The sequence below is a fragment of the Pyxicephalus adspersus genome, chromosome 3, assembly GCF_032062135.1.
Source record: "Pyxicephalus adspersus chromosome 3, UCB_Pads_2.0, whole genome shotgun sequence".
Classification (NCBI taxonomy): domain Eukaryota; kingdom Metazoa; phylum Chordata; class Amphibia; order Anura; family Pyxicephalidae; genus Pyxicephalus; species Pyxicephalus adspersus.
Genome location: NC_092860.1, coordinates 9,946,295 through 9,969,226, shown reverse-complemented (window position 1 = coordinate 9,969,226; position 22,932 = coordinate 9,946,295). Strand labels below are relative to the sequence as shown.

The window sequence follows — 22,932 nt, the reverse complement described above, 5'->3', positions numbered from 1 at the left end:
CTTTCCTCTATAACCCTCCTGTCCTGAAATGCTCTGCCCTGCTGGGAGGACTCTGCTCCTTTCTCTATAACTCTCCTCTCCTAAAATACTCTACTCTGCTTGAGAACTGTGTTTCTTCCTCTATAACTTTCCTGTCCTGAACTACTCTGCTCTGCTGGAGGATTCTACTCTTTCTTCTGTTACTCTCTTCTCCTGAAATACTCTGCTTTGCTGGAGGACTCTGCTCCTTTCTCTAAAACTCTCCTCTCCTGAAGATTCTGCTCTGCCGGAGGACTCTGCTCTTTCCTCTAACTCTCCTCTCCTGAAATACTCTGCTCCATTCTAAATAACTCTCCTGAAATACTCTTCTTTGCTGGAGGACTCTGCTCCTTCTATCTAACTCTGTTTTACTGAAATTTTGAATTTATTAGCTTGAATGTTTTCAGATTTCTGTTGTCTCCATTGCAGTTTCTTCCACTGGTATACAAACTAAAAAACCTTCTTTTAAAAACCCGTTTTGGTTTCCTAAATGTGAAATATATTTTTGAGTGCAATATGTAGCTCACCTACTATCATCTAACCTGGAAGTGGCTCTTAATGGTGGTGAGGCCCAGCCTCTGCTCTGCCAGGTCAATCCGTCATCTCTTTTCCTTCTGTTGTAATGTCAAACTCAGCAGCAGTGAAGTTTCTGGGCAGTGGAAGGAAAATTATCCGCTTTATAAGCCCCCTACTAATGAAAAGCAAATTGTTTTCGCAGCAATCTTTGCTTGGCGACCCGTAAGATTATAAGATCGATAGTGGCTGACCTTAGAGCTGGGATGGAGGCAGGGGAAGACGCAATTATATATGGATGCTTTGGGTCCATTCTGCAGTTCGAGGCTCCTATTGTCAGTACATCTCTTAAATGGCTGTAAATTTGAAATCTCTGCAAAGACAGCACGGGGTCACAGTGTAACTCTTAGACACCGGAATTGTCAAATAATTTTGTTGACTTTGGTGTAATCTACTTATAAACATGTCATCTATGTCAGCATAGGAGACATTCCAGCTATTTGGGGGAAAGGGGGGTTCGGCTTTTTGGATCACAAATGTACAAAATAGTTTAAACAGAAGTAATGCTGAACCCTATGCAAAAAAGATTTATATCAAGGTCTGAGATATTCACTGAACTGGTGATCTGATTTTTGCTCTTACATGACACAGCTAGGTCACCTCTTGGCCTTGAGCTTGTGACTGGATAGTGAAGGAGCAGAAAGACACTGAAGAAGTCATCTAGCTGTTCCCTTCTACTTTCACCATACTGTGCACTACAGCACACCTGATTAGCCTGCTGCTTCTTCTAGCATACAGGGAGTCACAAAAAGTTGCAATGATATCAAATACTGGTATTTTTACAAACTGCATTTTGTTTTTGAATTTATGTTACCATTTAATTTTTTCATTATCTATCTAGAGTTCATTAATACAATATTTCTAATACAGACAAAAACAAATGCATTTTATTTGTATGTGGAAGGGTTAGTTCCTGCATAGGGTTTTCTTTTTTGTCTGTACTCCCCTGTCCTGGTAACAACAACTCCACCTATTTCCGGTATAGGTGTCACAGGGACAAGAATGAAGGAAGTCTCCTTAGAGGGGGTCACACACAAACCTGACTCAAATTTGCTTTATGACATTGGTTTGAGAAGTACAGTAGATGCTTCTCTCTTCATCTCCATTACAAACGTCTATGATTCACTCTAAGTGCACCGTTAGCAGTTAAAGACGCCAATTAGCCATTGATTGCTGCAGTTACCCACTAGTTACGAAGCACCGACACTCACATCTTGCATAGTGTGCAGAGCTTCTTGGAAAGAATTAGATTGCTATTAACCTGTCAGAATAGACAGTCATTAAATCTGCTCTCCGGCCTTCATTTCATTTGCACAGTTGTACCGGCTCTTTTTTGGACTGAAATCTCTCTCTGATTTCACTGCACACTATGAGCTTTTTACAATGTACATTAGAAACTGCAGCAAGTCAGATAGAGCGCCTCTTCATTTCTTGGCGGGAGGACACCCATCATCCTCTAGCCCCTCCCTCCCTAGCCTGACTGTCCCTGGCCCCACTCCTTTAGTGCTCAGCATCACAAGTAGACAATTGTTACCTGCATGCAAATACAGCCTCTGCTGCAGACTGACACCCACTCATCAAGACATTTTTGTATTCCCACGACTTATATTAGGGCTGAGGGGTCCTGAGAGGAGTACCCAGGCAGGGCACTTTCAGGAAGCTATACACAGCATCCTGTTAGCTGCCATGCTTTTTAATTTATTGGGAAGCACAAAGACACTTGCTCTAAAATAAGATATGGCATTGAAAACAGAAAGGAGTTTCCAATAAGAACCTCAAGATCCATACCTGACCATCACATGGCAAGGAGACGGAGATCATGAACTCATTTTCAAGAACTTAATTCCATAATATTTTTTTTTAGGTTAAATGCAAAATTCTTGAAGTAACCAATACTTACCTATCCACAGATCACCTACGGCTCCTTCGACTACACCTCCTTACTCTACCTGTCTGACTACTCCCAAGATTTTGGTGGTGGCAGATTTATATTTATGGACGAAAAGACAAACAGCACGGTGGAACCCAGAACAGGTAAAATGCAAATGTATTGCATAGGTGTTCATAATAATCTGGATCACCTGCAACAGTTTGATAGGATGAGGATCCTGCAGTTTGTAGCCTTGGTAAGCAGTCCAGAGGGAGGGTGTTAGAAATTCTTGAGGTTGTCTTAACTTCCAGCTGCACTTGGTTATAGACAGACAGCGTTGTCACCCTTACACAGGAAGTCCTAAAGGCTGAGTTAGCTTTATTATATTATTATGACCAAGCTGCTGGCCTGGCCTGGCAGGCAGAAAAAGAGCAAGACACTATTTAATGTACAGCGCTGCGTAATATGTTGCCGCTATATAAATCCTGTTTAATAATAATAATAATAATAATAATAATAAAAATAATTTAATAAAGACACTGTCTAGGTATTCCTCATGTAATGACTTACCTGTTTACCAGCTACCCTTACTTTAAACGCGCTCACCGACGCGTACAAGAGCATTCTCTCAGTTTTGCAGACCCGCTCTTTACTATGCTGCTCGCTTAATGAGCAAGTCATTGAAACAGAACCTGGTCTGGAGGTGAGGAGCATTTGTATAGCAACATATATTTTCCACAAAGGTATTGATGTAGTTAAAACCCATGGCCAAACCTGTATTATTTTGCAGCAGTCCAGTCCTTTGATATGAGGGCTGCATTAGTTTTATCATTTTAGTTTTTTTTTCTTTGATGATCTGATCCTGTCTGTAACACACTACCAGTCCTTGATTAACAACACTCATTCCTTGTACTGTATGTATGAAGAATATTTGTTGTTCAGAACAGGATTACATCACCTCTGCTCTTTTTCTCATCTCCATATTATGGAAGGGGGGGGGGGGGGAGTTTTGTAGTCCTCAAAGATAGCTGGGAACAGTGTGCAGCAGGAAGCACAAAAGATTGTATGTTTTTTTTCTGCACCTATCAAGTGAATATAACAAAACACTGTTTAAAATAGCCACATAAAAAAAAAAAAATATAATTAATATATATATATATATATTTATATATATTTATGGGTATGAAATACTAGAATTATTATTTAAATTAATTATAATTTAAATTATAATTTAAATTATTAAAAAAAAAAACGTTTTCCACTTTTAAAAACACTTTTTAAACCTAAAAGGGACCAAATAGGTGATTTTTATTGTTAGGGTTTATATGCGCCTAAAACTCCAAACACAAAACCATTAATTTATTTTTTTATATTTAATATATTCCCTATTAGTCACTAAAAATCAAAAATTCACTTTGTGAATACCAAGTGACTTTGCTAACCCAAATGTTACCTTGTAAAAGTAACATCATCTCTGTGCTGTATGTTCATAGCCTGAAAGCAGAGTTATGGGAGGGGCCTAGCACGTCCATCCAATACTGGCTGCTGGGGGGTGGATACAAGACCAGTTACCTTCACAAGGAGAGAGAAGCAGCGACTGGTTGTCATTACAGGAAGTTGCTGCATAGAGACAAAGCAGGCGTCACACATGTTAGATAACAGCACAGATCTGGAAGAAATACAAAAGACACATTCGGCTTGATTTATTAAAGTAACATGGTTTAAATTATTAAAGCTCTCCCAAGGCTGGAGAGGATACACTCTCATCAGTGAAGCTGGGTGATCCAGCAAACCTGGAATAGATCTGGTCCAGAATTCAAAACATTTGCTAGCAAATAACAAATGACTTTGAAGAAATCCATTCCAGGTTTGCTGGATCACCCAGCTTCACTGATGAAAGTGTATCCTCTCCAGCCTTGGGGAGCTTTAATAAATCAAACCCATTGATACAAGTTCAGTTATAAAGTAAGACAATATTTGCCTATCCCACAGTTCAGGTTTAGGTCAATGTTGTGTTGGTGGCTTTATTCAGCCCTCTTATACCTTCCTCTTTGTATACAGTCATGGCATTCCCCTGTAGCCACATTTTTCATGAAGGAGTTATTCACTTCCTCCTTATTTACAAGCAAACCTGGCAACCTCTTGACTATATCACATAAACTAATTTCCATCTATTCACTTTTGTTGCGTCTTGTTTACCATCCTTTGTGATAATTGAATAATCAAATCAGCGTGTTTTTATTTTTTCCTTTCAATAATTTTCCAAACACAATTATCGGTTAAAGTTCAAATCTAATCACATCCCGTTTTCTTAATTGAATAGAATTTAATTTTAATTACCATTGGAACCATTGAGTGCGATGATGTAGATTGATTCCTCGCTGTGTTTGTGCCACATGTATTTCATCCAAAGCCCATGGCCCCCCTCAGGCTTTGAATGGACGAAGCCATTAATGTAATCGCTCAAATGATAACTTTTTATTTATAGACCCTTTGCAATCATTCCCCTGGGAAACATTATTTAGATTGAAGCTTGTAGCTTTCGGGCAATAGCGTGCATTCAACTCTCCCTCGTTCTATTATTGAACGGATCTTTTACTTTAATGTACTGCAAGATTGTCTCTTACTTGGGAAGTGAGCTGTGCCCAGCTGCCGTCATTCACACGTTATTACATTCAGGGCCTTCTGCCGCGATCGCTGCAGCCGTCTGTTCCTAGTAAAGGCTCGCAGGTGGTGGAATTAACAAGATAAGGAACCACCGAACACTTGTGAGTTTATTGTTACTATCCGACGCATGTTTTGTTCGTGCCAGATTGGTTATTGGTCCATTAAAGAGGCAAAGCACTAAAAATATATTGTGGAGATGCTGAAGAGTCAGCGGTGAACATTTTCCTTTATTCTGTATAGTCTTGTGTATAGACAGCTGCCCATCATGCGTACTGTATAGCTAAAAATATATGAAGCACTCTCTAGATCAGCCTTTTATACATGGCGGAAGCCTTTAAATACCTGCGTGATCTAAAGCAGTGTTTCTCTGCCTTTTTAACATGGTGGGACCCTTAAAATAACTTTCAGGTCCTCAGGGAACCCTGGCTATAATTACTATATCCACAGCTCACAGTACATTAGCATGATGGTCAGTGGGAAGAATGTCTCTTACATTGTTACCCTTACAGATAGCCACAAAGATCATTGCTGTCACCTACACTGACCTGAGGGGTGCAAGGTTAAGGAACCCTAGCAACCTCTGGAGGGACCCTGCTTGAGAAACGTCTCTAGATGGAGTACTGGTGTGTCTAGTGAAAAATATAAACCATATAAAGATATTTAGGACAATTGTGCCGTTGCAAACTTGTAGTCAGTTTGGAGAAGATCCTTCCTCTGTTCCAGAATGTCTGTGCCCCTGTGTGCACAACCAGCCCCATAAAGACATGGTGTCACCAGTTTGGTGAGCAGGAACTTGAGTGTCCTGCACAGAGCCCTGACCCTTACCCTACTGAACACCTTTGGGATCAAATGGAAAAGTGAGCCAGGTCTTCTCATCCAACATCAGTACCTGATTGCAAAAGTATCCACAGACAAGCCAAAATCTTGCTAAAAAAGTGAAACCATTGAAAGTGGTTGGGGAGGGGGATAACTTTATGTAAATTACCATTGTGTAATAATAGGATGCCCATCAAGCTCCTATCAACTTTATGCTGCAAAATGTTGACCTACTCCTGTAATCCTTGGCACGTTGCCATTGATATCGAGCACCAACTATCCCCTACCCAGAGAGCTCTCCTGGTTTATAGCAGGCATAGGGCTGGCCTTTGAAAGGGTTGAAAGAGTGGTGGTGAAAGTTAAGTCTATGTTCTGTAGTTTTACTCACCTCAAGCCCAATATATTCCACCAAATATCTGAACCCAGGAAAATATATGATCTATATCCAGCTTACCAGTCCTTGGAGTTAGGTGCCAGGAAACGGCATCAGCTTGTGCATATTATGCAAAATGAGTTGGTCAACCAATCAGAAAACACCTTCAGCTGATTTGGCTTAAAAAAATCAGCAGCTGGTCTCTTACGCGTTCCACATCATTGGTGCCCATTACATTTCTTTATTGAATGGACCTCACTGGGCGTTATCAGTTGGGAGGGGAATGATTAACGAAGCCGCACTAACCTGCTGTCCTAAATAGGTTCTGATGAGCTGCTTTTTCAACCTAAACATCAGTAATTCTCTGCCATCTGATAGAAAATTGCAGTATAATTTTCTTGGAAAATTAGACCCAATATTGTATTTTCTGGTTTTTAAATAAAGTGCAGAACTCCATATAATCTATTGTAAGTTGTATCACCTTCACTAGAAAATACTGAATAATGTTGAGTACAAATTAACAGTGTTAATTTGTACTCATTTATACATCTTTACTCTATTTGCATTCTAAAATAATTACAAATACCTGAATTGTTTTGTTATCGTCTATTCATTTTGTTGTACAGCAGAGTTCAAACTCAGAGAAGTATAGGTAGGTCTGGGAGCCAATCAAGTGTGATGCATACACATGTGTTGCCAGGGAACATGCTGATAGGAGAAAGCTGAATAACAGGGATATGTGCTCATTGGTATGTTCCTTCTCCATACAGATTGGGAATAGGACAAAGCCATTAAATTAAACTGAACTGCAATTGAGAAAATTCAGCTCTGCTGCTCAGTCAGACAGAGCTGTGCTGTGTAATAGAGCTGTGTAAATCTTAGAATTGGATGGAGAAAATATAAACTATTTGTCAGGTAAATTGCTTAGTTTATATGACTATTATCTGCATATTAGCTGTTTGTATGGAGTTTAGTTTTTAGGTCTCCGTTCCACACATTTATAAATCACAGTTTTAACACGATGGTTTAAATTAGTAGACTGGCAATAAAAATCTGATCTAATTGGCTGAAGTTCTACTTTAAAGCCCAGGGGTTACCAGAGTTAGACCTAGTGCCCCCAGTAATTATCACTGGGTACCAGACCTGCTCGGACACGCCCCCTCTCCTCTCTCTTTACAATAGGTTGATCTAAGGACATGTGATGAGCGGTGTGGCTGTTACTCAGCTCAGTCAGCACAGAACAAAGAAGAACAGAAAGTAGAACTTTTACTGAAAGTAAAATGAGTTTTGGCATTTCTAATTAAAAATTTAGTCAAAAATTATAGAAAGGTTCAGGACAATAAAAAAAAATACTTATAAAGTAAAATTATCTAATAAAAGTCAGTTTAAATCTGTGTCATATTAACAGGACAGGAAGTGAGGTGTGTTTTCTCTAATGGGGACATGGCCAGCATAACATAGGTACCAACCTTTTCACAATTTATCCAATATTGCAAAAAAAGTTTTGGCTGAGTTTCCTATTTCTTATTCTATTTATATTTAAATTGAGAGATGCCATTGATCTGATCTGTTTTGTGAAAGTGTGAGTGTCTTCTGCATTATCCTCAGCTGTTTTTATGATCCAGCAAGAAGAATTGCTGCCTCCATTAACATTCCTGGGCACTTGGCAGGGTAACGGATTGACGTTCGTGCCCGGGACAGTTACTACTGGCAGCTGAGCCGAGCCCGGCTTTCATTTCCCGTACTTTGGCTGTTCATTAGCACACATAATTGCCATTTTGTAAACTTAAAAGTTCTTGGCAGAGGCTCCAATTACATTCCCGAGAACAACGGTAATAAAATATAGCGCATGGCCCCCTGGCAGCTAGTAACATGTCTACAGAAAGCTTAAATGTTGTATGTCTCTGTCCTTGTTAAAGTTACCCTGTCACAAATGTAGGCAAATCCAACTGATCATAAATACAGATCTGCAATAAAACATTGAAAAATGCTCAATACATATGCAGCTACATAAGCGGCTAAAGGTATATCAGCCGAAAGTAGACCCAAATTGTAATGTTATGCTTTATTTATCTATATGTATCCTGGAAAGAAATTCGACTCCTCTTATTCTTTTATATGGGTCCTGTTGCTGGAAGAAGACCCAGCTCCTAATCTTCTATTTGGGTCCTGTTGCTAAAAGTAGAAGCAGCTCCTATTTTTGTATATGGGTCCTGTTGCTGAATGTAGACCTGTCTCCTATTCTTCCGTATGGTTTGTGTAGCTGAAAGAAGCCTGACTTCTTTTCTTGATGGGTTGTTTAGCTGAAAGTAGACCTAGCTCTTATTTCTCCATACGAGTCCTTGAGCTGAAAGTAAATCCATCCCATATTCTTTATGGGACCTGAAGCTGAAAGTAGTAGTATTCTTCCATATAGGTCCGGGAGCTCATTCCCAGCTCATATTATTCTTCATGGGTCCTGGACCTGAAAGAGGACAAAGCTTCTATTTCTCCTAATGGGTTCTGAAAATAAAATGGGCTGAAAATAAGCCCAGCTCCTATTTATTATTCTTAATATTAATAATGATATAAATAATATATTAGTATATTATTAAATAGGAGCTGCCCCAAAGAGCTTACAATCGAAGAGGTGGGGGAAGTATTTATCTGTATGAATCCTGGAACTGAAAGTCGACCCATTTCTGGAGCATGAAAAGATCTGACTCCTTTTCTTCTTTATGGGTCTTGGAGCTAAAAAAAAAAAACAAAACATCCTCTAATTTTTCATACAGGTCTTGAACTAATAGTCCCAGCTCCTATTATTCTTCATGCGTCCTGTAACCAATATATACCCAGCCCATTATCTTCTATTCTGGTCCTGGAGCTGAAAGAGGACTAAGCTTCTATTCTTCTAAATAGATTCTAGAGCTGAAAGTAGGATCCAGTTCCCAGTCCTTTAAATGGTTCCTGGAGCAGAAGTAGATCTGATTCCTATTCCTCTATATGGGCCCTGGATCTTAAAGTAGACCCAGCACCAATTCATCTATATTGGTACTGGAGCTAAACAAATATCCAGGTTCTATCCTGCTTTATGGGTCCTGGAGCTGAAAGTAGACTCAACTTCTTATCTTCTGTACAGGTTGTGGAGCTTAAGGAGTACCAGCTTCTATTAACCCAGCTACTATTATTCTTTATGGTTTCTGGAGCTAAATTAGACCCACCTTGTATTCTGTGTTCTGAAGCTGAAAAGCATACTCAGATCCAATTCTTCATTATGGATCCTGGAGCTAAAAGTAGACACTACACCGCTCTTTTATATATAAATAGGACTTGGTGGGCTGCTGTAAGTACATCTATGTAATGTATTTTACATTTACTGGGAGGCAAAGAATAACTGTTCTTTCCTTAATAAGTAGATGTTGATAGCATTTTTAAATATATTAGGTACTCTGGTTGTCATTATGTGATTGGGCCCTAAAGGTTCAGGTGATCATGGTCTGTCTGACGTGATTTGGACATATGGGGCCGCTTTTAAGCTCAAGAAATACACTCGTTCTTGGAGGACCTTCTCATCTGATCTTTTGCTGATATGTCAGCATACTAATTCATGATGCATTGTCTAGTTATCGATAACAAAATGCAAAGCTTTATTCTGTTGGGTTGGTACTGTAGTTGGTACTGTAGAATGGGCCAGGTGGAATATAATCCTATAAAATTGTGCATTTAAATGGAGCCCTCTAATTGGCTTATACCTTAATACCTTTTTTTTTTTTTTTTACTTAATTGAAGATGAAGGTCAAGATACATAAATGGTAAAATGATTGCTAAAATATGTAATAAATATGTAACAGATCTATTTTTATCTTGATTTGCAACTTGGAAATAGGAAATTAAAGCAAATTTTTCCAAGGTTGAACAGATCATCATTGAATTTAAAGTTTTCTATCTTGGAGACTTAAAAAAGGTCACCAGGGTTTGTTCTATCTGGTAAATACACCGTATTCCATAAATTCATTTTTTCCTCTGTGAAGAATTGGATATTTGAAGTTCTTATGATCCTCTTTGATTTATTTTGCTGCTTCAGGCTTAAAGGGTTTTCCTCTACCCAGCCTGGTTTCTGAAGTTTGGCTTTGATGGTTTTCAGGTATTCTGTAATAAGTTTTATTCTCAGGTGCTTGTTAATTGATACTCCATGGACGTTGGTGACCTTTTGGTCTTGTTGGACCATTCATAGAACTTTCGGATCTATTCCACCAGGTTTTGTATTACATGTCTTTGCACATGTGAGAATGGTACGTTCATCAAGGGTGTCATAATGGTGAACCTTTTGACTCAAAGTAAATATGACATGAACCTTGATATAAGAGTTAGGAAAAATATAAATGTAATATTTATACGTATGGGGCTTTATTTGTTCTGTGACTTCAAATTAAATACATTTACTATATTTTTTAAATTTTTTTTTTTTAAAAATTCTTTATTTAAGATTTTCAACAGGGTACAATAAAATCAGGGAAGGGGGAACCTGAGTACCTCAGGATTGGAACAAAACAAAGTAAACATACAAGCATAACAACCATAAAAAGAATATTCCAAACATAGTAGTGCAAGCTTGGTACAGAAATACAAGAAGACAATTTATAAAAGTGCTAAAAAAGCTGTAAATAAATAATACAACAAAAGGATATGTGTGGGGGGGTTGGGACAAAAGAAAAAAGGTACGGGGAAGAGTTCACCAAGTGGGGGGGATTGCTCCTATAGGGGTTCTGTAGCAGTCGGGCCAACCAAAAAATAAGAGTGTGAGGGCCATACGGAGGTTTCAATTAGAAATAGCAAGATCCCGGTATTCGGTAGTAAGCATGAATTGTGACCAGTAGTACCATGTATGGGCCACTTTCCTGCCAGTGCCCCGAATAGAGGACGTAAGGGCCTGCATTCGATGGTTAAATATTTTTTTGTGCCTTGGGTATGAGGTTTAATTGTCAGAAAAGTTGGAAAACCTCTGCAGTGGCATAGTGAGGTCTTCTCCTTTAGACTGTATCCCCGTGATGGACCATTCAGTTCCGCAATCTGTTAGAAATTTACTTAATAATCAATTGCTTGCTCTTTTTTTTTCGCTCTCTTCTTTTCTGTCCTCAGTTTTTTTTTTTGCCCTTTGCCCTCTCTTACTTCTTCCTCTCTGTTCTTCTCTCCTTCTCCTCATCTTCTCCCGCTCTTGTTGCCGGTCGTTCCTTGCTTCTCCTGTACCTTCTCTACTTTGCTATTCAGTCTTCTCTTTCATTGTATCTCTCTCAAATTTCTCTTTGCTATCCAGTTCTCTTTTCTCATTATTACCCAGCGCTGTACATTAAATAGGGGTTGCAAATGACAGACAGATACAGAGAGTGACACAGGAGGAGGAGAGGACCCTGCCCAGAAAAGCTTATAATATAGGCGGTGGGGAGATTTGTAGTGGTGAGAATTAGTGATGGGTTTTGGGGCTCTTTTAAATGAGCAGCAAGTAGGAGCCAGCCAAATAGTATGAGGAAAACCATTCCAGAGAGTAGGGGCAGCTTTGGAAAAGTCTTGGAGCCATGCGTGTGATGGAGGTTATGAGTGAGGAAGTCATTAGTAGGTAGTTAGAGGAGTGAAGAGAGCAGCTAGGGGGGTATTTTTTCTATCAGGTCAGAGGGTTAAGTGAGACAAGAACTGTGGAGGGATTCGACTTCCCTTCTCAACGTCATTGCTGCCTCCTGGGCACACACAATCCTTCCAGAGCTCTCATGTGTTTTTGAGTACCTAAGAGGCAGCAGTGACTTCACCATCCAAAAACCAAAGTTTTAATAATTTTTTATATTCCTTTTTCATTACAATTTCAATTTTGGTGGATACTGGAGGACTGAATCTACCAATAAATTCTTATACTGATTGTTTTACCAGCCCACATCGCCACCCTCACAAGGCACAGCTGACCATACTTTTGGCCTGACAATGGTTGTCACAGCTGGACAAAACCAGGACATTTGGTGTCGCCATAACTCTGAGAGATATAATAAGCCCGTATGTAGTTAGTTTTCTCAGCAGCTACAAAACATTTGGTTGATTTTTGAGTCAAATTGACCTTTACAGTTCCTTTACAATATTTTGTCTTTAAAAAGATTCAGCATTTAAAAGAAATGTTTATTTCCTCATTACAGATAATGTCATATAATGAAGGGGTATGCCACCACCTGAATTCACTTTGTGTAATACCTTGAAGATGATACGTTATTCCACACGCTCAATTAATTCAGCTGTATAACTCAGATTGTCATAACTCACTCCCACCAGATTAGTGTATAATCAAAGCTTATTCTAATTCTATTTTTGCTTGTCGCAACACTCACACATACTGGAGAAGTACAGGTGCATCCATAACCCATTCCTGCACATTCATCTGTGCAGATATCAGTTTTTAAGAATACAACCATTAATAACATATATAAATCTTTCTTGGTCTATCAAAATATTCACATTTGCCTACATGTGTGCCCCTGACTTCCTGTACAGCTACTTTCTCAATATTGCTGTTGGGACGTTCACCAAAAGTGATCTGATCTCCCTCCTCAGGACTACCAAGTATCATTTCTTGCACTATATAAACAACGCCTGATGTCTACTTTACATAAAGAAGTAGCAGAGGTGCAGCTTTGATTTCTCTGCTCTGGATTGCTGTGTGTTGGTATAGGCAGAGCCTTCACCTTAAGTGGGAGTTTCTTGCATTTAGAAGGGTGACTACGTTGAGGTCCATAGAAGGTAACGTAGTCACTTGAAAACTATAAAGATGGCACAGAGAGTTTTGGCAAGCTGAAATTTACATGAATGGCAAACTTTACAAGATAAGTAACAGGCATGGTAAGTGTAAAGGGCAGCAGCACTATTTTCTGGGATTTTAGGTTCAAATTAAACTTTGCATGAGTGTTGTAATTACCCCAGGTAGTATGGCGTGTCCTAATCATGGTAACTTCTTTTAGTGAGCACTTTGTCCAGTAAAAAAAATAACTACTGGAAGGACCTATGGTTAAAAAAAAAGGTACTGTGGCAATCGCCAGCTCTAGATTTTTATTTTGCCTGTAGCTGCATGGTAATGTTCCTTTAACTGCAGTTTACCTTGGATCCAATTTTTTATTTACCCGTATGGCTTATAACAACTATTTTGTTTTCTGGAACCAGCATGGCCGGGTGTTTGACTAAAGCAGCTTTCGTTACCAAAATGTCACGTAAATTATTTTGTCATCCGAAGCGTGCACCCAAAAAACATAAACAAGGAAGATAAATAGCTTTTAACATTACATGCCTGTTATGGAGTCTTTTGTTCCGCCTAATCCATTTAGCAGATCTGTCAAGGACCTGAATGAGAGAAGTTGGAAGGAAATCAAGCTTTAAAATTCTAGATAATGTTGTTGGTATTCAGGTGGCACATGGAGAAAAGAATGAAAGATTGGCCTCCCTCTGTGATGCCATATGACAGGAAAATTCCTTTGTTTTAAAGTTCTTTCCCGCAGCACACAAGAAGCTGCGCAGTTCTTCCGAGCAGAAGCCGAACGCTCCAGGTATAAGCGATCAGGAGAGAGACATCAAACAGAGATGAAACATAAACACAGAGAGAGGCCCGAGTGATTGTTCCAGCATTACAGAGCTGAGAAAAGCTCCTTCACTACATTCCTTCCTTGATGTTCAATTATTTCTGATATTTAATTCTTCTCCAACTAAAAAATGGAGTGGATTCACGGAAGGATCTGCATTCAAAGAGTTTTGTGTGTAAGAGTTAGCTTTGTGTTTATGGGCAAGAACAAGTGGGCTATTCATGCTTTAATAAAGCCACATTTATAATATTGTCTATATACAAAGTCCGTAGATTGTTACTTAAATCTTATGTGTCCATATTTTTCCAGATTTGTGCAGTAATCCAGCGTGAGATTTTCCCCTGTGCAGGAGCTTTTTGGAATTAAGACTGGTCATTGCTGCTTTCTCTCCTGGTGCAGGGTGACTGGTCTTGACTCCACCCCCTCCACAATCTATAGTAGGTGGGACCTGCTGTGTACATCCCACAGCTCTGCCCTGCATAGATCAGCCTTTCTTGACCTTTTTTTTTACATGGGAGAACCCCTTGAAATAACCTTCAGGTCTTAGGGATCCCATACTATAATTACTATATCCACAGCTCACGGTACATTAATGTGGTGGTCAGTAGGAAGAATGCCTTACATTGCTGGCCTTTGGGAAGAATGTCACCCTTACAGATAGCCAAGGTCATTGGTGTCACTAAAACTGACCTGAGAGGCAGAAACTGCTCGTTGCTGAAGAAACCCCCAGCAACCCCTGAGGAATCCTGGTTGAGAAACGCTGGAATGTTTGCAGCTGCACCCTGTCTATATGCTTACACGACATTTTTTAAGGCTGGTTATCTGATGGTGACAACAGTATACCATGCCTTTGTAGGTTTTGTTGAAGGCAACACTTCCAGTCGCCATAAGGAAGCCTTGGTGGCAGGGTTGCTACCTAGAAGCACACATAGGAGACGGGTTGGGGTTTGTCACTTTATAACACGTGTCTGAACAAGTACAGGATCATGTTGTATTTACTGAAATGATAGGAGATCACACTTATTTATGAACACCACAATCATAAGCTGTATCTCTGTTGATGGAGTGAAGATGACAGATCTTGCACCATGCGACCAGCAAGATAGTCAAAAGGTTTTTTTCAAGGTTGCTAACTGTACCAATATCAGGTTTTTACAAAAGAGTACTAATGATGTAGTTGGACATTGTAGCTAGCAGAATATTTAAACCCAGTAAGCCTACAAAACTTAAAAAAGGCCAAGGTCATGCCAGAGTATAATTGGGAAGAAGTCAGACACAACTAAAATGGGCCCAGATTTGAAATTAAAGCGGAACTGAACGCAGTTCATACTTGTCTGTCCCTGTTCCATCGCGAGCACCATCATCTTCTTCCTTACTCCAATTTTGGGCCATCTTGGCTGGCCTGGCCAAGATGTCGTAACTTCCACATAGGTGCAGGGGAATTCATTCAGTCCCCACAGCTGCAGGAAATGCTGAGATGTGGCGGAAATTCCGGCAACCAACTCAGAGCTGCAAATTTTTACTGTCAATCAGGCAGGTAAATATGTTTATTGAAGAAGGGACAACGCCAATTCCTTTCTGTGATAAAACTCTGCCTGAATGCATACTGTGCAGGAATGAGGTGAAGGTCAGTTCTGGTGCAATGCGGCATAAGGCAAGATCAGGTAGTAAAGCAAGGATGAGTAGAGGTGAAGGAAGAATTAACACAAATGGACACCAGGATTAATATACATATTTTAGGTGACAGCTATTTGCAGCTGTTTAATAAGATTTGAATTTACAGTCACATGACAAAATTAGAAGTCCTTGTGTTATAGCTTTGTAACAAAAAAGAAAGCAGTAAGTAAACACACTAAAATGGACAAGGCTGTCTGTAAGTGAATACACTTTTAAAACTGGCAAATTCTCACATCAGTGCACGCACAGCAAACAAACCCATGTGTTTCGGCGTAAGCAGCATGCCTACCCAGAGACCTGCTGGAGGTCATGAGGGATTTGTGCAGGTGAGATTCTGCCAGCTGTCTGGGACTTTTCCATCTTTTCTTTTTGGCTTATCTTCCAAGGAAAACAATTGTACCTACCCCACATAATTTACATTTAAGATTACATATGCAGTAAACATTGCAACATTAAGTGAAGGTATAGTCCTACCCTTTTATTTCCCTATTGTACTTGGTGTTTATGCTCTGACAGTCTTCAGAGGAAAAGAAATCGAGCAATATTCACACATTACCTTTGCTTGTGCAGTAGGAACATTCGGTTAATGTGCTGGAGCATCTCTCCCTCGTGACTCCACATACTGATATAGACCTATGGGCATGTATAATAAGACTGTCCTACAAGAGTTTTATCTATGCTGAGACACACGACAACCCTTAGAGGTGACCAAGACAGGCTGGCGGCTCACCAAGAATTACTTTTACTTGTTCTCAAAGCCAACAAGATCATCCTGAAAAAAAAGCCAGGAACGTCTGATTCAACGACATTTCAGTCATGTATCCATAAAGCTGTGTTTGTGCATATAAATAAATATATATATATATATATATTTATATATATATTATATTAATAAATATTATATATACATTTGGCAAAAGATTTGGTGATATCCATACTTTACTGCTTACAGTTTTCCTTGCTGGAGAGGAAGCTGTTCCTGTGGTTGTACAATGCAAGGATCTCCCTGTTTTTGCTCTCTCTAGTTTAAAGATTTGTTTTTACTCGACATTTCTTTCTGCTTCCTAAATATTACCCCAGCAGTTATCAGATAACAATTAATAGGGATGGTGGCCAGTTTTTAGCAAGATGGCTGCTTTCATACAGATATAAAGTTCAGAATAAGGCATGTTGAGGTATTAAGGAAAAGGCCAACTCCTTTTCTCTCTGATTGCCTTTCTCGGGCACAGGTTTCACACTATAGAATCCCTCTTTAAATTTAGAGGTCACCAAACAATACGTTTCCTCATTACCAGTTTCATTAGATGAGGCCGGAGATTCCCATTACATCTGCCTGTAATCGTTCAGTTGGGGATAGCAGATTGAAGGAGAACAGAGAGGAACCCAGAATTGTGTGACTTTAAATTAACATTATTACAGTGGATGCATAATTGTATTTTATCCCATCACATAGTCCGTCGGAGTCTTCAGAGCTGCAACTTTCACTGCAACAGAGTGCATAAAACAATCGCTGTCATATAATTAGTATTTACCAAATTGTGTCTGAACGGCTCCATCTTTTAATTATTTTCTTTCATTTTCTCCTCTGTACAGCGCCCTAAGATTAATCTCTATGGAATTGTTAGTGGAACAATAAATATCCTAAGCCTCGGGGGAGGCTCAGCTGGTTGCTTCCAGTCTCACATGGGGTTATTTCCAGCTGCACTATAAGAATTTGTCAGCTGCACTATAAGAATTTACTGAAGTACCCGCAAATTGGAATAATTATTTTCATCCTGCATCATGTTGTTATAGCAGTCTCTCTGGGCTTTCACTTGTTCTACTGTAAATGGAGTGTGGGGGAGGATGCCATGGACACGTTGGATCAGAGTTGATGACAAGTATCGGCAGCTAACTTGCTGAATGCTGCTTATTCCTTCAGCAAACAACTAAACACAAAGATGAAATACATATTAAGTAGTGTGATTTACCTGGGGTAAGCTAAAGGTGACAGAAGAGTTCACCTCTCTCACAAGAGAGGCACAAAAGTCACAGGATTATTAAAAGAATTTTGGACAACAGACTGGGATTTCTGTGTTCATTTCTGATTTTGCATGCTGACTTTGCTAAATAAGACCAATAAAGGAGAAGTCTCTCCAATCCCATACAAGCATTCCCAAGTTAACACAATTACAAAAGTAATTTTATTTATTTTTCAATATGTAGTTTTCAGCAAAATATTACCTGGTGATCCTGGCTTGAAAGTCTTTGTTTAGCCACTACCTGTTATAGGGTGAAAACACTTTCTTAATTTGTGCTTCTTTTTGCCACCCTGTCACATATTCTCCCAACAGAGACTACAAATGGTCTTCCAGCCAACCTTGAAGGGAGGACGTCACCACTTTGACATATTAACTTGTGTCTATGCGCATTTCTGTCTTAGGCTACATACACATGTCAGATGATTCTCGCCCAATAATCGCCTCAGGGCTGATACGGGATGAGAATCTGGTGTGTGTACAGCGATCGTCGCTTAGACGACCGTCCTGTTGAAGGGGAAGGGGAGAGAGCACAGGAGGGTGCCGCTCCATCATTCTCCCCCTCCCCTCTCCATAGAGCAGAATGATGCTGTATGTACAGTGCTCATTCATGCATCGTGCAGTCTTCTGTCGTTGGAAAGGATCGTGAAAGATCCTTTTGAAGGACAATTATTGCACATGTGTAACCAGCCTAAGGCTGACCTTGAATGGAGATTATGTGTACAAAACAATGAAATACAGTATTTACTCTGACCTGACTTTAAGGGTGATGGCTGATCTTGGGCTCAGATATTGATTTCTAAAAGTCTCTTGGCATGCATAGGATTTCTAGGTCTGCTGTGTATGAGACCCGAAAATATATTGTCTGTTACTGGTAACACTGTACTAATATCATTACTATTTCTTCCAGGTCGTCTGTCTTTCTTCACATCTGGATCAGAAAACATACACCGTGTGGAGAAAGTGAGTTGGGGTACTAGATACGCCATAACCATCTCCTTCACCTGCAACCCAGAGCATGGCATCGTGGACCCCACCTGGACGTAGCGTTGGGTCTTAGAGACGCATAGAGTTGATGCGAACATTCTGGACTCCTTATTTCACTGCCTATATTTTTTAAAGGTTATAGATTATGATAGGAAAATAAGGTGAAACAATGGAATTTGGGAGCTTTGCAAACTTAAGGATGATTTGGGATCATTTAGGGTGGATAAAATAAAATACAAATCTAGCATCAGGGAAAATATTAAAATTATTCTATCATCTGCTATTTTTAGACATTTTGCTCACTTTGCTTCAAGGATTTGCCCAAGCCTTGTGTAATGTGTTTCTGCATATAATTTTGTATCCCCAAACCATCCCCAAGATGACATAACATCATTCTTCTCTCCTGAATGTAAAATCATTTGAGCTTTGAAGATCAGAGTATTACTCCAATTACTGAACAGCAGCTATTTGTGCATGTTTAGGGCCAGGCCCTTTGTAGTCACTGCGTACCAGTTCTCAGGCAGGGCTTTGCCTGCCGCAATAAAGGATTAAGTGTGTCAAATAACGTAATACTCAATGCTCACCTCCAGCAATTTAGGAAGTTCCATGATTCCTAAAATAAAACAGCATTTGTTTCAATACTATTGATACTAATACTAATATTAAACCTCCCCTCTTGTGATAAGCCAACTGGCTGGCCTTGGCTTACGGTACTGCTACATGGTGTTTATACATACCTCTGTGCAGGATTAGAGAAGAGCACCCACTAGCTACATTTCTGGAAAAATATGTATTCCAAGAAAAAAAAATGCAGATAAAGATAAAAATAAAGATATAATATACTCTATGTAGGGCTGCTGTTGCTACTGAAAATGCTAGATGTCTGGTTGTTCTGGTACCCTGAACTAGTAAGTAGATCAGGAAAATGAGCATGAAGTCAGAATTACTAATCTGCATTTCCATTTAACATCAGAGTCTCAAAATAATCTTCAAACAAAATGGTGAGCATGATCACCAGGTAACTAACATTGGATAATCATACTCCTTTACCAGTCACTGTAACCCTAAAACTTAGAAATGCCCTCTATTCCTTGACTCTAGATGGACACTGATGGCTGTAATATTCTCTCAAGAATTGTTTTATAAGGTGGCCGCTGTTTTGTGACCCAACCAAAAAACAGCTGGGTAGTTACTGAAAAGTGCCAGGTCGTGTGCCCACCTAAAAGGGGCTGGGGAGAACCCTGGGCTGTTGTTCAGTAAATGGAGTAAATTTACTAAAACAAAATCTAAACCTTTTCCCAAACTAATGTGAGTTTGTAAAGGTCTATAGCTACAAGAATGCCCAATACGTGTGTATTTTCCAAAACACCATTCAGATATATGCAAACATTTGTAAACCCTAGAACTTCACATTCCAAAATCATTCCAACCTTTCCGTACTCCCTCCATATAAATCTTCATTAATATGGGAAGACTTTCCATGAGATTGTGGAGTGCATGTGGGAATTTGTGCAAAAATAATTTTTCAGCTTAAAGTTCAGGTTCTGATGTTGAAACTGCAGATGTGATTTGCAATTAACATTCCAACCCATCCTAAAGGTATTCAGTAGGGTTAAGGTGAAGGCTTTGCGCTGGCCATGGGAATTCCGCCACACCAAATTGGTAAACCTATGTCTTTATGCACAAATAACTTTATTCTTTGTGCACAATATCAGCCCTTTAAAAGGTCTTCTCCAAACTGGTACCAAATTGGTAAATGTGCACAATTGTCTAGTATGTTATAATATGCCGTGGCCTACAACAATACCCCTCACTGAAAACACCAAAGCTATCTAGTTTTCAGGGGGGATCCACATACTTTTGACCATATAGTAGGTTTATTATTTAGTTGTTAACAGCCATTGAAACACCTTTTTTGGGTTTTTTTTTTACAATAAAAGACAGATACAAAGAAACAAAATAAAAACAGAATCACAAAATCAAGACCAAATTAGAAACACAATTTTAAAATGTTGCCCAGCTAGCTTGTGTTAGGGACTCTTATAATTGGACTAATTGTGGTTGTCATCATCCAACTAACAATTGAAATTGAAAGGGGAGATTAATTCATGGTGTGAATGAAGAATAATTATCTTACACATGTCCATGCAATGAATACAATGCTAGATTGCCCTATGGATGATGATGATGGTACCCTTTGGGAAAGTGAATGTGAGAGGGCAGCTGGTTTTTCAAAGTCCTAAGAATGGCTTTTAATTCAGACACTTGATTGTGAAGACCTTGCTGATGGATTTGAACATGAAGTTCTTCCCAAGTTGAGCCATAATATTCACTTAGAAAGTAAAGGCATAATTAGTTTTCAATTATGGGTATACTGATTGAGCAATATAATTACAATAATCAGGTATGCTTTGATTAAAATGATCTGGTAAAGGTAGCATTAAATTCTCTGAAGATGACAGCCAGCAATTTATGATATAGTGGGAGTATGGACAGTGGTTGATAAAATGAAAGAGGCACAGAATGCATGACTGTCATTTATCATATCTGGAAGTATAATGGTGTTATAGTGTCATATTACTCACCACCCGAGTATACTGCAATGCCACCATGACATGTTTTCTATTTCTTTAGTATCCTGAACTCTTTTGCTTCTTTTTGATCTGTTAAACATTCCTGAAAGTATTTTTTTTTTATGTCTTCAATATGTGAAAAAAATAATTTCTGTCTGGTAAGGTTTCAGCAATAGAACACAAAGCCCTTTATCTCACCAAAATATTAGACTTCTGTACACTTTTAATAAAAGATATCTGAATGGACTTCCCGGGTAGATGTGTGAGTACTAAACATTCACAATTGGTAACTCATTATAAAATAAGTGATGGTGCCCATGTCCTGTGAAACAATCCATTGCACAATCGTGGAACTCACCTTGTCTAAGCTAAAAAGACAACTGACCTAGACTTTTGTGCAAGAAAACCAAACTGCTCAAATCCATGAACTTATTACTTTACTTATTTCTCCTCTCCATCTTTCTGTCCCCCTGCCCTTGTGTTTTGGCCTTGTCCATTGTCCTTGTCCATTGTCCCTTGTCCATTACACTGCCCTGCCTTGACTCTCCCCTACCGCTTCCACCTGTTTCTTCCAATCCCCCCTTCCCCTGTACTTTCGTTGTTTGTTATAAATAAAAAAAAAACAAGTTGTTTTTTTGTTCCTCTCATGTAAAAACAATAAACATATTGGAAAGAAATAATGGTGAATTATCGGCTTCACCCTGGATACTCCATCTATGTGTAATTCAGTTTACCTTCTATGACCTATCATGAAATTGGGTGCCGGGGTGCGTTGTGATCGCAATTAAAATAAATCTCTTTTTAAAATTATTCCTTTACTGCCATGAATGTATTTAAATATGAATAAAGCACAATCTTCTTGTTCCTTGTGGCTCATTTTGCAGTGATAATATTCTCTAGAAATCATGGTCTGTATAAATGAGGTCGACTATCTGTCACCTACACTTGCTTGTGACTAGGTGATAGGATCTGCATTGTGAAAACGTACAGACTCAGGGGGGTCAACCATTGTCATTTGGTATTAATTGTGAGATATGTATATATTTGAATACATATGTATGCAGTCATATGGAAAATAAGTACATCTCATGTAAAAAAAAAAAAAAAAAAATTTTCTTTTTTTTTTTTTTTTTTTTTTTTTTTTTAGTATACTTGAATGAGGAAAACAACAGATCCTATTTCAAGCAGCAGATAAATGAGAAATACTAAATTTACAAAGCTCTCTAAGGCTGTGTACACACGTCAGATGGTTATTTGTGATCGCCTTGGGCGAGAATCTGACGTACAGCAGTCGCCTGATGTTATTCCTGTCTTCATCAGGACAGATCCATGAACAACGATTGCTTTACAAGTCAAGGGAGGAGAACACAGTGGGGTGTCTGTCGCTCGTTCTCCCCTCTCTAGGTGAATGAGACCCCAAAATGATATTACAGAACTTTTTTCTATCAAAGGGCTTACAAAAAAAGATTGCTCTAAATAAAACTGCACAAAAGGTGTGCAAACAAAAGACTTGTTTTTCCAGGCTGCACCTATGAATTGTAAATGCAGTGTTATTGCACTGTGATTGTAGGGAGGTGGGCTGATTCTCTCAGAGGGGATAGCCCATGACAGCCTCAAGTCATCTGGATTAAGTGACATTGGGCGTCATTCAGACAAAAAAAGGACGTTTTGTAGGGAAGTATAGTCTGGATCAGAGAGTAAGTATTGCAGCACCTTTTTTTTGGGGGTGGGCTTGTAGGCTTCACATCCATACATTTACAGTATCGCATATTACATG

The 22,932-nt window shown here is 39.1% G+C and overlaps 1 protein-coding gene across 1 annotated transcript in view; it reads left to right on the top strand.

Annotated features, from left to right (window-relative positions):
- The window catches only part of OGFOD3 (2-oxoglutarate and iron dependent oxygenase domain containing 3), a 67,470-nt gene extending 45,450 nt beyond the window's left edge, over nucleotides 1-22,020 (top strand). Inside the window, exons 8-9 of the mRNA XM_072403528.1 lie at nucleotides 2,502-2,625; nucleotides 18,506-22,020. Of these exons, the coding sequence (XP_072259629.1) occupies nucleotides 2,502-2,625; nucleotides 18,506-18,642 (261 nt within the window). The 3' untranslated portion in view covers nucleotides 18,643-22,020. The remainder of the gene's footprint in view (nucleotides 1-2,501; nucleotides 2,626-18,505) is intronic.
- The last annotated feature ends 912 nt before the right edge of the window (nucleotides 22,021-22,932 follow it).